Genomic DNA, 18613 nt, shown 5'->3' on the forward strand with positions numbered 1-18613 from the left:
CTGACTTTCTCTATGATCTTGTCTCTGTTGGTGTTTTATTTTGCACTGACGTCTTGTTTTTGCAGTCTTTTTTTCTTCACTCTCTTGTATAATTTGTGTTGTATGTTGTCTGAACCTACCTATATGACTGATGCTACTTCAGGCAAGTTTTTCATTGTACCTGTACCTCACTGAACTAGTGCACATGACAGTAAACTTGACTTGATTCAAAACCAGCCCCTCACTGGTCAGAGCATGGTGGCAACAGTTGTTATATTAGAGCCAGATGGGGTGGCTGCCGTGAGCACTGGAGAGAAACCTTTGAAGTGAAAACACTGTAATTATATGAAACATTTGCAAAGGCATCTATTTTCTTGTTTTCTTCTCCCACCCAACATGTTCGTGATTTATTGTCTGCTCTAAATGTTTCTCATGTTTTTTCAGGCCTAAGGATTAAAGAGACAAAGGAAGTTTATGAAGGCGAGGTCACAGAACTGACCCCTTGTGAGACTGAAAATCCCATGGGTGGTTATGGAAAGACAGTCAGCCACGTTATCATTGGGTTAAAGACAGCAAAGGGCACAAAACAACTGAAGGTATGGAAAATTGTTCGTGATTGTGTTGATAGTCCTTCTGTTTTGGCAAGGGATAATAACATTCAAAGAAGAGACCATTCAACATTTTCCAGCAATCAGCAAAGAATTTCAGAGAAATTCCTTTGAATAATGTCACTAAGCTATTTGACAGCCATTCAAAAATTTCAGACTGGCCCTCAGAATGCTATTTTTGTCTTTTCAAACTTGGCTATAAGTTGCTTGTCACAGAGTCTTGCGCACAGAATTGGGCCCTTCAGCCCACCGTATACGTACCAAACTTTTGGCCCACATGCACCATTCTGTTTGCCTGCATTACGTCCGTATCCTTCTAAGCCTTGCCTACAGGGAAACACTTAAATATAGTGCAGTCTCAAATTGGAGGTGGGCTGATTGGATGCAGCTGCTAAGGAAAAAATTACAACTGAGCATTTTAAAGTCAAGGTAGTAAGAGATCCAGTCAATATGATGCTCAGCGTTAGTCTGTCAAGATTGCAGCTCAGGCATAGTTGTGTTTTTTGTAATATAGTTTTTGAGGATCATAGGATGTATTTGGGGACAGGATGGGAGGGGGGAAGGAATGGAGTATGTTTTGCTGTTGTTGCTTCGTATGTTCTGATATATTGGTTCTGCAGAGCATGGTGGGCATGCTATGTTGGCGCTGGAACATGTGACATCTGCAGGCTGCTCCAGCACACCCTTGGGTGTGTTAGCTGTTAATGCAAATTGCACATTTCACTGTAAGTCTGATAAATACATTTGTAGCTCAGAGGTCACTTATACCTATAAGGGTAAGAATCAAAGACAGTAAGATTAAGGAACTTTGTTTTACAAAGGAGTTGAGAAATAGAAGGAAACAAGCATCAAGTACTGGCAACCCCAGCATTACAACTGTTCAGATTACAAGAAAATGCCCTTGCAGAATGCCCAAACCACCACCCAAGATTTTGAGATGCTCTCGCATAATTTTATTTGGGGATGGGAAGGTAAGTACGTTTCAGCTTTTGTTTCTTGATTTGTGTAGATGACATGACTTCACTCAAAGGTTCAAAGGTCAAATTTAATGTCAGAGAAATGTATGCAAGATACATCCTGAAATGCTTTTTCTTCGCAAACATCCACAAAAACAGAGAAGTGCCCCAAAGGATGAATGGAAGTTAAATGTGAGAACCCCGAAGCCCCCTCCCCACGCACGTATGCAGCGGCGAGCAACAATTCCCCCCTCTCCCCATGGCAAAAAAAAGCGCACCCGCTACTGAGCACAGGCATGAGCTAAGCGATAGCGAAGACACAGACGAAAGTCACCCCAAAGGCTTCGCATTTCATCAGACATTCGACAACCCACAGGTTTTCTGTCCCTGGCAAGGGAGAGGGAGGTGTCCCCTATTTTCACAGTGAGCGGGAGTCATAACAACAACCCGCTGGTTTACGATGTTAAAAGTCCGTTTTGTCGCTTTTTTTGAACTGTGTGACCAAAGATCACAAAGACCTTGGGTCTTCGGGCCCACGGTGAAAGATTTTCCGGCCTTCCCAATGACACACAAGTCTCCTGCCGTGACACTAACCCTCGATCCGCCTGTCTCCAGAACCCTGAGATCTTAGGTTTCCGACCACGATCGAGACTCTCACACCAAACCCTTGGCATGTCAAATAATGGCCAGTCATGGAACTCCGAGAGCAGGTCCCATTCCCGCAAAGAACCGAAGCCTGTGTGTAACTCCAGGTCAGGGTCTTCAAAAGAACCCTAATCAGGAAAAATAAAGGTATTAAAGGTGGAACTAGAGCTGTTTCTGAAGATGCAAGCAAAGGAGTGGCTATTAGGTGCCATTATCCCTCCTAAGCTCTGTAATAATGCTACTTTCTCGGAACTCTCTAACACAGGAGTCGCCTGTATGTACATTTATTTTCTACTGTCTTATATGACATATAGGAAAAAGGAAGAAATTAGGCAGGCAAGAAGAGGCTATTAAATTACCTTATCAAATAAGAATAAGGGGAATCCTAAAGTCTTTTATGGGTCTATTCAAAGCAAAGAGGTAGGAAAGAAAGAGGTGCTTGCCTCAAGGGCTGCAAGGATATTCAGTGTATGGAGCTAGGGGGTTATGAGTGAGGTCCACAATGAACACTGCTTCATCTTCGCCAGGGAGGGGGAAGTGGAGGATGAGGAGGTACACGGATGTTCTGAAACATGTGTCTATTAGCAAAGAGTAAATGTTAGCAATATTTCTGCATATTATGGTGGATAAGCCTCCAGGTCCTGATAGGATCTAGTCTAGGGTACTACATGAAGTGAAAGAGATCGCTGGGGCACTAAAAAAAGATATTTGCACCTTCATTAGCCAGAGGTGAAAGTACAGAGAACTGGAGGATAGATAATACATTCAAAAAGGGCAGTCGAGATACTACCAGAAAACTACAGGCAGCTCAGCCTTGGATCAATAGTGGGGAAATTACCAGAAAAAAAAATGTAAGAGACAGAATTTGTTCACTTGAAAAGATGGACTGATCAGGAAGAGTCAACATTCGTTTCTTTGCAGGGGGATTCCTGCCTCGTGAATCTGAAGATTTTTGAGGGAATAACTTATAACAGTGTGGTTATATTTATGTGGACTTCAGTGCTTTTGACAAAGTTCCACAAGGCTGTCTGATCCAGAATGTTAGGATACATGGTATCTAAGGTGTTTTGGCAAACTGAAACCAAAATTGACTTGGTGGTAGGAGGTTGAGGTAACAGTTGAAGGATGTTTTACTGACTGAAACCCTGTAACCAGTGGTATACCACAGGGATCAGTACTGATGTAAGTGGACTGATTCGTAGGTTTGCTAATGACGCAAAAGAATCGGTGGGGTCATGGGCAGTGAAGAACGCTGTGAAAAGATAAAGCGAGACACAAACCAAATGGAAAGTTGAGAGGAGCTGAACTGGAATTTAATCCAAACAAGTGTGCAATAATATATTTGATGTCCCAACATGTTAACAGGACATGTACAGTAAATAGAGGCAGAAGTGTTGATGTACAGAGGGGCTTGGGTGCAAGATAACCTCTTCCAGAAAATGGCAGCACACTTTGATAGGGTAGCAAAGTGGACATTCAGCATGCTTGCCTTCACAGGCTGAGACATTGAGAATAAAACTTGGAATTTTGTATTTCAACTACTGGTTAGACCACACTTGGAGTATTGTGTACTTTTCTCATTGCCACACTATAGAAAGGATGTGAAAGCTTTAGAAAGAGTGGCAAAGTGATTCACCAGGATGTTGCTTTAAATGGAGGACTATAGTAATAAGGAGACCCTGGAGGGCTGAGTTTATTCTCAGTGGAATGAGGGAGGCTGAGGGTGACCTTTTAGAGGTTTACAGAATTGAGGGGCATTGATAGGATAGCTAATCTTTTTCTTTGTTGGGACAGGGAGTCCAACATCAGAGGGTAAAGGTTTAAGATGAGGGGAAAGATTTAAAGGGAGTCTGATTTTAAAGTCCCCCCTCCCCCCACTGGATGGTGTTTATAAGGAACATTCAGTCTGTTAGGAAGTAGTGAAGACATACTGTTAACAATGTTTAAGAGACATTTAGCCAGGTTCTTGGATAGGAAGGGAGAAGAGCAATAATATTCTAATGTGGGAAAATAGGATTAGTGAGGGTTGGCATGGACAAGTTGGGCCAAAGGGCCTGTTGCCATGTTGTACAACTCTGACTGTTATCTCACTGTACCATTTCCTCTGGTTGGAAATATCAGCCAATCCCTGTGTGTGTGTGTGTGTGTGTGTGTGTGTGTGTGTGTGTGTATAAAAATATAATCTACCTTCAAACCTTCAAATCTCTTTTTAAAACTCCTCTACACCTTAAACCTATGCCCTCTTGTTTTGATGCACCAACCATGGGGAAAAAGACTCTGCATATCTAACCATCCAGTTGATCAGGTTGAGTTTTGTGCATGGTTAACCACGGCGAGCATTTTTGCACATTTTGTTTTAATCTTCAGCGACTCTCTTTTGTGTAATAGTGTTACGTGTGTTGCCTTTCAGCTTGATCCCAGTATCTATGAGAGTCTACAGAAGGAGCGCGTTGAAGTTGGAGATGTGATTTATATTGAAGCAAATAGCGGAGCCGTGAAGGTAAATTTTCCAAATTTTAACCGGATCAAGTTGTTAACACAGCTTCTGTGCAACTTCATTCTAGGTAGTTTATTATAGGAGGGAAAATTCCACATTTTAAATGTTGAATAGGTTTTGTCAAAATGTCAGAGGATTAAAAACCTGTGGGGAGTTTGAAAGTTGTGTACAAGCTGTAGGTATTCATTTATGTGTCTATGAATGTTTAATAAAACTAATACACTGCTTCTGCTTAACTTTGTTTGGACATGAAGGGCTTTAAGGGCATTGTAGTTGAATTCCAAGCAAAATAAATGAGAAACCTTTTCTTTACTGGAAATGCGAAAGAAACAGTGAGAATTGCTTGAAGTAGTGCTAAAAGGATGTGAGACAGTAGCTGCACTTCACTTCCAAATCTGTGTTAAACACTGACAATTAACTTCTGTTATTGGATTACTGTTTGCCCCTAAATGTATCTTAAATATAAACAAAACAGAATGATTCTAACTGTTGTTTAGGTGCTTGAAACTTATACAGTTTACAGCCATGTCCTTCCTGGACTGTTGATCTGTAAAACACAGCCGGCTGAGAAGATTTTAAAATGCTAACAATTCCAGCAATTAATGTTAAATTTAGTTTATTTAAAAAAAACAAGACAATCCTTGATGGTGTAGTGATGATAGAATGGGTAAGTTGAAATATCAGTTTCACTGCCTGATCTTGGGAACAGATCATTAGGGATTCTAAATTTAGACTTGCTTCCCCAGAGAGGGAGGAAAATCAGCCAGGTTCCTTGCCATTAATATGGTGATCCTTGATGTACAAGTATGTAGAGCACAGCTGCAAAAGAGAGCTTGCTTGCAATCTTAACACGATAGTCTGCCGGTGTGTACCGTCTGGTATTAATACGTGAAAGGTGTTTGCTAAAGGGTCACCACTACAAGTGGAGTAACACTCAAAATTCTGCATGCACTCAGCAGGTCGGGCAGCATCTATGGAGAGGAATAAAAAGTCAAAGTTTCAGGCCAAGATCCTTCAAGAGTCTTGGATTTCCAGCATATGCAGAATCGTTTGTGCTTACCAGTGCAAGTGGAGCCTATATTCCAATAGGCTGCAGTTGAAACATAGGGAGACAAGAAGGGAGAAAATTGGCAAAAAGAAATGCAATAATCTAGTGTGTTGATCCTTTAATCTATTCATTACTAAGTCAGTAGGTTCTGTCCATGAGAGCTTTAAATGATTATGAAAAGTTGCTAAGCATTTTATCAGCACAAGTTAACACATGCTGAGCCATCCAGCTGCAAAGTGACCCTAACATGTTTACTGAACTGTGGTTAATGTTTTCTGTTGTATGGGATCCTTTAGTAAGAATAGCAAATTTAGAGGTACGGTGAAAAAGGCCAATTTGCTGGAAAGTTAAGTTGCTTTTGGCAAGAATCGAGGTGGACAGGTGGGCTGCCTTTGCTTGCCAAAAACAAGGGAGACAGTTGCAGTCTGTTGACAAAGGCCTGTCAATCCCATAATTGTGCATCGGGGCCTCCCCAGCTGCCTTTCTTTGAATCTTATTTGGAAAGAGAGTTGATAGTGCACCTGTTGTATTCCCCCCCCCCCCCACTGCACCCCTCCTCGGACATCACAGAGGCAAGGCAGGTGTGATACGTATGCCACAGAATTTGACCTTGAAGCTGAAGAGTACGTTCCACTGCCAAAGGGCGATGTTCACAAGAAGAAAGAAATCATACAGGACGTGACATTGCACGATCTAGATGTTGCCAATGCAAGACCACAGGTAATAAGCATAACGTTATTCGGATTCACTTGAGGTGGGGTTCTCTAATGTGCAACCTGAAAATGTTTGCAGTGATAAATTCATTGCAGTTATTGCAAATCATCGGTGGGTGTTTGTGCATCAAAATAGGGCTGAAGTGCTTTCACATAAGCAGTTGATTTTCCTTGGGGAAACACACACAAAATGTTGGGGAAACTCAGCAAGTCTATGAAGGGGAATAAACAGTCAGCAGTCATCAGGACGGGAAAGGAAGGGAGCAGAAGCCAGGACAAGAAGGGTGGGCTGGGAGGAATTTCCTTAGAATTTTGTGCTTTTAGTAAAGGGGCGCCAGATTAGTATAGTGCTTAACACAAAGCTATTACAGGCATTCAGAGTTCAATCCCGACGCCATCCCTATGGAGTTTATATGTTCTTGCCATGAGCACTAGGGTACTCTGGTTTCCTCCCACAGTCCATTGATGTACCAGTTAGTAGGTTAATTGGTCATTGTAAATTGGCCTGTGATTAGGCTAGGGTTAAATAGGTGGGTTGCTGGGTGGTGCAGCTTGTTGGATCATTAGGGACTGTTCCGTGTTGCATCTCTAAATAAGTATAAAATCAGAAAACTGCGAGCCTGCTAATAAGGTTGATCAAATTTTGGGAACATTGCTTGACAGAAGACTGCCAACTTGAGTTCTAAAAAGCCCCCTGACTTTTTTTGTACGGTGCCTGTGAGATAATTTATATCCAAATAGGCATTAAGAATCTGAATTTAACATGCCGCTCAAATGGTAGAACCAACAAGGTAAAATATCTAAGTATGAGGATAGAATATGGTCTCATCCCAGTGTGCAGTATTAACCCAGAATCTTCTAACCTAAAGCAGCAAACAATCTGCTGAAGGACACAGAAACAACAATTTCCTTCTCCCACCCATGCACGGTTCCAGTACCTGCATTCTCTTGTGTCTCTGTTCTAACCTGAAGACCAGAATGAAACTGAATCAAACTGCCACCCCCTAGATGTACATCAGCACTCCATATTATGGAAAATAGAATACTACTGCACAGTACAGGCCTTTCAGCACATGCTGTTGTGCTGACCATTTAACCTGCTCCAAGATCAATCTAACCCTTCTCTCCTACATAGTCCTCATTTTTCTATCATTAAGTTTCCTTAACGCCCCTAATGCCACCCCTGGGAGGGTGTTCCACATGTGTCTGCTTTGGGTAAACTGGTGAGGGCGTTCAAACCAGTTCACCTGTTCAACTTGTCATCTAAGAATAATTAAATAAAGTATTATTTTGTATTGTATTGCTAATGTAAGGTATGGAAATTTTCAGTTACATAAACAATGTTAGAGTGAAACCTTTCAATTCTTAATCTTCCAACATATAAAAAAAGGACAAACTGAGTAACAAATTATGTATTAAATGAAATACATACCAATTAGTACACTAACAATAGTACATATTACTAGAAAACTGTATTACTTCCTAAGTTATCGATTGAGAAATTCATCCAGTATATGCAGTGAACAAAATCAGCACAGACAACAAGTGCATAATTCCTAAATTCAGGCACCTTCATAATTCCTACCTTATTGAAGTGGTGAAATCCTTTCATTTTGTCTTTCAGCTGTTACTGAGCAGAACAGTTCCGAATTGTCTTACTGCTTATTTCTCACCAACTATCAGTGACAATAGTCACGACTTTTTGATCACAAGCACATGCAACTGTCGCTGTTTATAAATCTGTTCACTGTAAGCACAGTCTAAGGGCCACACGTGTTTGTGACTGATGCTAGCTAGAAGCTGCTTGGCAATGTTCTGTCCCAATTAAGTGACCTGATTAATCAATGACTCAAATATATATATCTTCATATATTTCCAGAGGACGAAAAATATAAGACCTAAGATATAGGAACGGAAGTAGGCCATTCGGCCCATTGAGTCTGCTCGCCATTCAATCATGGGCTGATCCAATCCTTCCAGTCATCCCCACTTCCCTGCCTTCTCCCCATACCCTTTGACACCCTGGCTAATCAACAACTTAATCTATCTCTGCTTCAAATGCACCCAAAAGCTGCCAAACATTCCGATACGGTAACCCTTCCGTTCCTGGAATCATTCCCGTGAATCTTCTCTGAACCCTCTCTGATGTCAGTATATCCCTTCTAAGATGAGGAGCCCAAAACTGCGCACAATACTCTAATTGTGGTCTCATGAGTGCCTTATAGACCCTCAAAACATCATATCCCTGCTCTTATATACGATACCTCTAGAAATGAATGCCTTCTGCACCACCAACTCAACCTGGAGGTTAACCTTTAGGGTATCCTGCACAAGGGCTCCCAAGTCCCTTTGCATCTCTGCATTTTGGATTCTCTCCCCATCTAAATAATAGTCTGCCCATTTATTTCTTCCACCAAAGTGCATGACCATACACTTTCAAACATTATATTTCATTTGCCACTTCTTTGCCCATTCCCCTAAACTATCCAAGTCTGTCTGCAGGTACTCTGTTTTCTCAACACTACCTGCTCCTCCACCTATTTTTGTATCATCGGCAAATTTAGCCACAAATCCTTTAATCCCATAGTTCAAATCATTGACATACATCAGAAAAAGCAGCGGTCCCAACACCAACCCCTGTGGAACTCCACAGGTAACTGGCAGCCAGCCAGAATAGGATCCCTTTATTCCCATCTCTGTTTTCTGCCGATCAGCCAATGCCCCACCCATGCTAGTAACTCCCCTGTAATTCCATGAGCTGTTATCTTGCTAAGCAGCCTCATGTGCAGCACTTTGTCAAAGGCCTTCTGAAAATCCAAGTACACCACATCTACTGCATCTCCCTTGTCTACCCTGCTTTAATTTCCTCAAAAAATTGCAGTTGATTAGTCAGGCACGATTTTCCTTTCAGGAAACCATGCTGGCTTTGGCCTATCTAGTCATGGACCTGCAGATACTCCGTAATCTCATCCCTAACAATCGATTTCAACAACTTCCCAGCCACTGATGTCAGGTAACAGGTCTATAGTTTCCTTTCTGCTGCCTCCCACCCTTCTTAAATAGCGGAGTAACATTTGCTATTTTCCAGTCATCCAGTACAATGCCAGAATCTATCGATTCTTGAAAGATCATTGTTAATGCCTCCACAATCTCTCCAGCTATTTCCTTCAGAACCCAAGGGTGCATTCTATCGGCTTCAGGAGATCTATCCACCCTCAGACCATTAAGCTTCCTGAGCACCTTCTCAGTCGTAATTTTCACTGCACTGGCACTCTTGAATGTCCGGTATACTGCAGTTGTCTTCAATTGTGAAGACTAATGCAAAATACGCATTCAGTTCCTCTGCGTCTCTCATTACAATATCTCCAGCGTCATTTTCTATTGGTCCTATATCTAACCTCAACTCTCTTTCACCCTTACATACTTTAAAAAAGCTTTTAATATCTTCTTTGATACTAGTTGCCAGCTTCTTTTCATAATTCATCTTTTCCTTCCTAATAACCTTCTTAGTTTCCTTCTGCAAGCTTCCCAATCCTCTTTCTTCCCACTGGCTTTGGCTTCCTTGTATGCCCTCTCTTTTGCTTTTACTTTGGCTCTGACTTCACTTGTCAGGCACGGTAGTGTTCTTCTTATTTAGTATATATGTATGTTGTACTTCCCTCATTTTTCACAGAAACTCCAGCCATTGCTGCTCTGCTGTCCTTCCTGCTAGTGCCTCTTTCCAGTCAACCTTGGCCAGTTCCCCTCTCATGCCATTGTAATTTCCTTTATTCCACTGAAATACTGACACATTGGAATTTAATTTCTCCTTCTCAAATTTCAAAGTGAACTCAACCATATTGCGATCACTGTTCCCCAAGGGTTCCTTAACCTTAAACTCTCTTATCACCTCTGGATCATTGCACAACACCCCATCCAGCATAGCCGATCCCTAGTGAGCTCAACAACAAGCTATGCTAAAAAGCCAACCCTTAGACATTCTACAAATTCTCTCTTTTGAGGTCCAGTACGGACCTGGTTTTCCCAATTCGCTTTCATGTTAAAATCCCCAACAATTATTATGACATTGCCTTTCTGACACACCTTTGCTATCTCCTGCTGTAATTGGTAATCCATATCCTGGCTGCTGTTTGGAGGCCTGTATACAACTGCCATTAGGGTCCTTTCACACTTGCCATATCTTAACTCAACCCATAGAGACTCTACACCTTCCAATCCTAAGTCATTCCCTTCTGATGATTTAATACACAGGGCCGCACCACCCCCTGTGCCTACTAACCTATCTTTCTGATACACCGTGTATCCTTAGACATTCAATTCTCAATGGCAGCCATCCTTTAGCCAAGTTTCAGAGATGGCCACAATGTCATACTTGCCAACCTGTAGCTGAATTTCAAGATCATCCATTTTATTTCTTATGCTGTGCGCATTCAAATATAACATTTTCAGTCCAGTATTTGTTGCTTTCTGTTATAACTGCACCATGCCTCTATTGCCCTGAAACTCATCCCACTGGCTGTGATTATGCCTCATCTCCTGCCTGTCCTTTCTATCATCTCTGTTGCATGCTATCTTTGATTTATTTCTTTTTTTCCCCTTCACTCTGGTTCCCATCCCTCTGCCAAATTAGTTTAAACCCTCCCAAACAGTTCTATTAAACCTGCCTGCTGGGATATTGGACCCCTTTGGGTTCAGGTGTAACCTGTCCTTTTTGTACAGGTCGTACCTCCCCCAGAAAAGGCCCCAGTGATCCAGGAACCCAGATATAGGAGCAGAAATAGGCCACTTGCCCACTGAGTCTGCTCCGCCTTTCTATCATGGCTGATTTATTATCCCTTTCAATCCCATTCTCTTGCCTTCTCATTTAATTCTTTGACGCCATGACTGATCAAGAACCTATCAACCTCTGCTTTAAATATATCCAATGACATTGCATCCACAGTCATCTGTGGCACTGAATTCCACAGATTCGCCACCCTCTGACTGAAGAAATTCCTCCTCTGTTCTAAAGGACATACTGAGGCTGCGACATCTAGTCTTGGACAAAATCACTGTAGGAAACATCCTCTCCTTATGCACTCAGTGGCCCTTTCAATATTTGATAGTTTTCAATGAGATTCTCCCCCCCCTTAATTTTTCTTAGCTCCAGTTACTACGAGTCCACAGCCATCAAACACTCATCATATGTTAGCTCTTTGACTCCTGGAATCATTCTTGTGAACTTCCTCTGGACCTTCTCCAATGCCGGCACATTCCTTCTTAGATAAGAGTCCCAAAACTGCCCTCAACTACTTCATATACAATCTGATTAATGCCTTGTAAAGTCCCAAGCAAAGGCTAATTTTTTTTATACATCTTGCATTTCAGATTTCCAGGTTTTGAATTATGCCTTTTAGTTATCGTAATATCTACTGAGGTGTACAACAGGCATAAGCGCAGAACTGGGTGATTTATAGAATGCCTACGTGATGGTTGAGCCTACTAGGGGAAAGGCAATTTTGGATTCGGTGTTCTGTAATGAGCTAGATTTGATTAGGGAGCTTAAGGTAAAGGATTCCTTATGAGGCAGTGATCATAATATAATGCATTTCACCCTGCAGTTTGAGAGGGAGAAGATGAAGTCAGATATATCAGTATATCAGTGGAGTAAAGAAAATTGCTGAGGAGCTGGCCAAAGTTGATTAGAAGGGGACACCAGCAAGGATGACAGCAGAACAGCAATGGTTATTTCTGGGAGAAATTCAGAAAGTGCAGGAAAGATGCAGAAGTATTATAAAGGGAGGATTAGGCAACCATGACTGACAAGGGAAGTCAAAAACAGCATGTAGCAAAAGAGAGTGCGTATAATATAGCAAAAATTAGTGGGAAGTTAGGGGATTGGGAAGATTTCAAAAACCAATAGAGGGCAACTTAAAAGAGAAAAGATGAAATATGAAGGTAAGCTAGCCAGTGATATCAAAGAAGATACCAAAATATTTTTTTCTGATTATATGAAAAGTAAAAGAAGCAAAAGTGGATATTGGATCATTGGAAAATGATGCTGGAAAAGTAGTAATGGGGGACAAAGAAGTGGCAGACAAACTTAATATGTGTTTGCATCAGTCTTCACTATGGAAGACACTAGCAGTATACCAGAAATTCAGGGGTCAGAAGCAAGTGTAGTTGCTATTACTTAGGAGAAAGTGCTTGGAAAGCTGAAAGGTCTCAAAGTAGATAAGTCTCCTAGACTAGATGAACGACACCCCAGAGTTCTGTAAGAGGTAGCTAAAGAGATTGTGGAGACATTCGTAATGATCCTTCAAGTATCGTAGATTCTGGAATGGTTCTGGAGAATTGGAAATTGCAAATGTCACTCCACTCTTCAAGAAGAGAGGGAGGGAAAAGAAAGGAAATTACAGGCCAGTTAGCCTGACTTAAGCGGTTGGAAAGATGTTGAAGTCCATTATTAAAGATAAGGTTTCGGGGTACTTGAAGGCACATGATAAAGGCAGCATGGTATCCTTAAGGGGAAATCCTGCCTGACAAATCTTTGGAATTTTTTGAGGAAATAACAAGCATTATAGACAAAGGAGAATCAATGGATGTTGTTTACTTGGATATTCAGAAGGCCGTTGACAAGGTACCGCACATAAGGTTGCTTAACAAGATAAGAGCCCATATGCAAAGATATGAGCATGAATAGAAGATTGGCTGATTGACAGGAGGCAAAGAGTCGGAATAAAGGATTGCCTGCTGGTGACGAGTGGTATTCCACAGCGATCAGTATTGTGACTGCTTCTTTTTACATTATATTTCAACAATTTGAATGACAGAGTTGCTGGCTTTGTGGCCATGATTGCAGATGATACAAAGATGGGTCAAGGGTCAGGTAGTGTAAGAGAAAGCAGAGAGTTTGCAGAAGGGCTTTGACAGATTGGGAGAATGAACAAAGAAGTGGCAGGTGGAATATAGTATACGAAAGTGTATGGTCATGCACTTTGGTAGAAAAGGAGTATGAGGAGTGTTTGATGGCTCTGGGCCATACTCATTGGAGTTTAGAAGAATGAGGGGTTCTCTTTGAAACCTATCGAAGATTGAAAGACCTAGAAACAGTGGATGTAGAGAAATTATTTCCTATAGTGGATGAGTCTAAGATCAGAGGGCACAGCCTCAGAATAGAGAGGTGTCCATTTAGAATGCAGATGAGAGGAATTTCTTTAGCCAGAGCGTAGTGAATCTGTGGAATTCATTGCCCCAGGTGGTTCTTGAGGTCAAGTCATTGAGTATATTTAAAGGAGAGGTTCTTGGTTAGTTGGGGTATCAAAGGTTATAGAAAGAAGGCAGGAGAATGATGTTGAGATGGATAATAAATCGGCGATGATGGAATGGCAATGCAAAATCGATGGGCCAAGTGGCCTGATTGTGCTCCTACGTTTAAGTAGAATGAGGATTTAAGTCATTAGGTATATTTAAAGGGGATGTTGCGGGGAGAAGGCAGGAGAATGGGGTTGAGGGGGATAATAAATCAACTATGATGGAATAGTGGAGCAGACTTGATGGGTTGAATGGTTTAATTCTGCTGTTCCAGTCTCAGCCAAATTGATCTCTGTTCTTAATTTTGACTATCCAGGGTGGCCAAGATATCCTGTCCATGATGGGTCAGCTAATGAAACCAAAGAAGACAGAAATCACAGGTGTGTTTAATACAACAGATTCTGAACACTGCTCTAAGCTTGTGAATACAGTTCTCTTGAGAATCCTTAGATAACATACAGTGCTTTACAGCTTTCAGATTAAGGACATGCAGTCCTTCATGACTTCATAGATTCTGATGTAAACAGATTTCCCCAGAATTATATCTTTTTCAAATTTTAAGGGGAAATTGGAAAATCTATTATCTGTGACAGTAATCTATATATTAACACTACAGATTTCTTGCTCTCTCTCTCTCAAGTGCTGATGTCGAAGTGCACTCATTTAAAGACTGCAGGAAAATTCTAAATTTGTCTAAGCCAAGTAATGGTGCAGTGGTTGTACGTAAATGTGCTGTTAAAGTATTAAAAGCACACGTCAACATGCATTTCCTTCAAACATCAGGAATAAGGCTACTGAGTCCATCAAAGCTTATACCTCATGTTTGGAATGCCTTTTAAAATCTGAGTTTTTAGTTTGCTTAATAGATTATTTCCAAATCTTTAACTTGCTTTGAGTAAAGAATTTATATTAATATATCAATTTTAAAAATACTTCACACTAATTTAAATTTTCATCCTACTGGGCTAACTTACTTTGAAGTAATATTAGAATCACAAGCTCCAGCACAGAAGGAAATCACTTGTCTCATTGCGCCTGTGGCAGTGTTCACACTTCAGCTGAAGCAATTTACTCTAATCCCTTTACCGTGTATCCTTTTATTCTTCTCCTTTTCAAATACTTATCTAATTCCCTTTTAGAGATGTTATAGTTTCCGCTTCAGTAACCACTTGTGATAAAATATTTAGTGTGCCGAAAGGGAAGAACATGTACACGTCTGTGTACCTTCTAACTTTTAATCTTTCTGGTGATGATTGTCAACTATTTACTATTGTGTATGGATGTTTTAGGTCAGGCCTCGACTCTGTCCACATCTATTTTATAGTATTTTGGCCTTCTAGTCTTCCCTGTGAAGCTATTACTTTGCACTTTGGACACACTAGTATGGACTCCATTTATCTCCTCCCTTTCTGCTTTCTTGGCCTACAATAGTGTTCCACTGCAATATGTGGACCAGATTGGATGTAGTTCACTCAAATGATAGCTGATGCCGATGAATGCATCTTCTGCGTAATAAAGCCTCTCTATGACCTCTCTGGCCTGCACTCTACCATTCTGGTATTTAATGAGCTTTCTGTTTGCTTTTTTAACTTGCTTCTGCATATTTTCTCAGCATTGAAACTGACAAATCTAATACTGTTCTCAGATTCCTTCCTGGATTTCTCTTTGCTGCTTCTGTTCTCTTAATGGTATACTATGTTGTTTAATTGTTCAATATATCAACATTTAACAGGAGTTAGTACGAGGCATCATTTGTCATTTCATTGCCCACTGAATCACCAACCTTCAGCAAATAATTCAACTCTGTACCTACAGTTTGTTTTCCAAATTTAACTACCCGCCGGGTTGATTTCTGTCTCTTTGTTTAAGGGCTAAAATCACCACTAAGCATTAATCTCCCCCTCCCCCTCCAGCTTTCAAATCCCTTACTCACTCTTCCTTCAGTTAGTCCTGACGAAGGGTCTCGGCCTGAAACGTCGACTGTACCTCTTCCTAGAGATGCTGCCTGGCCTGCTGCGTTCACCAGCAACTTTTGTGTGTGTTACTAAGCATTAATAACTTGAGTACTTTTTCATCACAAGACACAATTATCTAAATCAGGGCTTCTCAACCTGTGTTTGACAGACCCCTTGCTGAATGGTATTGGTCCAGGGCAGTAAAGAAAGTTGGGAGCCCTTGATCTAAATGCATATTCTACCCTGGATTTTCATTGACTTTGCAATTATGTAAGCTCTTGATGTTTTTGCAAGGTGAGGAGCTCTGTGGCGTTCTAATAGCCTGTCATATTCTGAGATCGGCAGGATGCATAGAATCTTAGAGTTACAGCACAGAAATAAGCCCTTCAGCCCCACTCATCCATGCCACCCAAGGTGCTTGCAGTGTCCAATAACAAAATAGTGGTAGTATTTTATGCACATATTCTTCCACAATACCATTGAGGGACATACTAAAGTAGTTCCTGATGTTTATCACTCAACCATGGCTACACAAAGAAGACTAAACAATGGTCTTGGTTCTTTCTTCCTGAAATTAAAAGTTAACTTTCATATTGCAGACAAACTACGGGCTGAAATTAATAAGGTTGTTAATAAGTACATCGACCAAGGAATCGCCGAGTTGGTTCCAGGGGTCCTCTTCATTGATGAAGTGCCTATGCTTGACATTGAGTGCTTCACTTACTTGCACCGGGCGCTTGAATCCAGCATTGCCCCCATTGTTATTTTTGCTACAAACAGAGGAAACTGCGTTATTCGGTAAGAAAACTGCAAAATGTACTTTATTATACATAGTTTCATTAAGTTATTTGGAAATAAAAGGGGATAGATATTTATTTTCATTTTTTGACTGGTAATATGCCTGTTCTAGAAACTACCAGTTTTGCTTTGAATCAATGGAAAGAAAATTAGGGCTGTTGGAGTCAAGATTCAACCCCAGGCTATCTGCTATGGGTAAAATTAAAACTAAGAGCAGTTGAGAAAGTACACTCAGTTGTTTCTTGATCACTTCCATGTGCTAGCTTCTCTTGCTCAATCTGTACCTACATCTGTTAATTATTCTGAAACAGTTGTCAAAATTAGTCCTACATAGACACAGCAAGGAACATGTGGACTTAATGGACTAGACTGGGCCATTGTGACTCTTTGCTTCCCTGAACGGTGTTAGTGAAAATGAATGAGATTTATGACAATCCAATAATTTTGGGGTCCACTTCACCAATTACCATAACCATGATCACTCTTTATTGCACATTTGTTTGAATAGCTGAGCTTAACTTCTACAGTTGCCATGATAATATTTGAATTTGCAGCTCAGGTTTATCAGCTTCGGCCTGGGGTTCCCAACCTGGAGTCCACGGACCTCTTGGTTAACGGCAAAGCTCCTGGCATAAAACAGGTGGGGAACCTCTGGTTTAGGCCCTGGGTTACTTGTTAATGGGTGTTTTGAAGAAGCACGAGCAAGCACAATGGTGATCTACAACACTTAGCTAAAAGTTGTCAAAATCAATTTGTTGTCCAGCGGCAGTACAGTGCAATTCAATGCAAAAAGTGAGGCAGTGTTCGTCATCCATTCAGAAATCTGAGGGCAGAAGGGAAGAAGCTGTTCCTGAATCATTGAGCGTTTGTTTTCAGCCTCCTATACCTCAGCCCTGACGGTAGTAACTAGGGCATGTCCTGGATGGCGTGGATCCTTCATGATGGGTGCCACATTCTTGAGGCACTGGCTTTTGAAGGTGTTGATGGTGGGGAGGCTATTCCCATGCTGGAGCTGGCTGCATTTACAATCCTCTGCAGCTTTGCACAGAATCCTTCTCTCTGCGATGTTAAGTTGGGGGGTGCAGTGGGAGGTTGGGGGTGAATGAAATTTTGCCAGGAGTCTGCTCCTTTTCAGATAACAAAGTAGGATAGTTAGTGTACTCACCAAATACAGTACATCATCTCTAAAAGATTGCACCTACGGTCCTGTAACTCACTATAAATATTCCATTAAAGATTCCTCCCACCAATTCATGCAATAAACCTTCAGCTCACAGCCTATTGACTTGAGTAAGCTGATTTGAGCAAGGAGCACCTGATCTCATTGTCTGAAAATATTTGCTTATCGATAAAGAGTTATATTTAAAGATATGTGATTATTCTGAGAAAGATTGGATATGTCAAATGTTTGCATTGGAATTATTCCCTTACATTGGCTTTGAATGATGTTTAGACTGAGCTCTGATGACAATGGAAGTCATTAAGGTTGCTTTGGACAAATGTTTATGGTAAGCAGGAATCTAGAGCTTACAACATTAACTTGGATAGTTGGAAGTGGATTCTTTGTCCATGTACTTTGGGAAGGTGTATAGTGTATCAGAAAGTAAACCAAATATCTTAATAAACTAAGCGACTTTATGAACTAACCTTGTTTAAGCTTAACTATTGGATCTAGGTTCTAGTGATAAGGCCATTAGACAGAAAAGCAAAATTAGGCTATTTGGCCCATCGAGTCTGCTCTGCCATTCAGTCATGGCTGATTTATTTTCCCATTCAACCCCGTTCTTCTGCCTTCTCTCTATAAAATTGACACCTTTGCTAATCAAGAACCTATCAACCTCCTATACAAGAGCATAGAACAGTACAACACAGGAACAGTGCTGTGCCAAGCTAAAAACCCAAAAAGCAAATCAAAAACACCCAAAACCCTCCTACCTACACCATATCCATATTTCTCCATTTTCTTTGCATCCATCTGCCTATCCAAATGTCTCTTAAAACCCTGTAATATATTTGACTATATCACCATTCCAGGCATTCACAACTCTGAGTTTAAAAAAACCTCAACCCTCACATTCCCTTGAACCTACCCTCTTACCTTCAATGCACGCCTTCTGGTAT

General features: G+C 41.0%; 1 protein-coding gene across 1 annotated transcript in view; it reads left to right on the forward strand.

Annotated features, from left to right (window-relative positions):
• Positions 1 to 18613, forward strand: part of ruvbl1 (RuvB-like AAA ATPase 1) — an 81604-nt gene that overhangs the window by 27652 nt on the left and 35339 nt on the right. The window contains exons 4-8 of the mRNA XM_072280244.1: positions 424 to 575; positions 4599 to 4688; positions 6304 to 6453; positions 14056 to 14119; positions 16294 to 16492. Of these exons, the coding sequence (XP_072136345.1) occupies positions 424 to 575; positions 4599 to 4688; positions 6304 to 6453; positions 14056 to 14119; positions 16294 to 16492 (655 nt within the window). The remainder of the gene's footprint in view (positions 1 to 423; positions 576 to 4598; positions 4689 to 6303; positions 6454 to 14055; positions 14120 to 16293; positions 16493 to 18613) is intronic.

Source organism: Mobula birostris, chromosome 16 (assembly GCF_030028105.1).
Source record: "Mobula birostris isolate sMobBir1 chromosome 16, sMobBir1.hap1, whole genome shotgun sequence".
Classification (NCBI taxonomy): Eukaryota; Metazoa; Chordata; class Chondrichthyes; order Myliobatiformes; family Myliobatidae; genus Mobula; species Mobula birostris.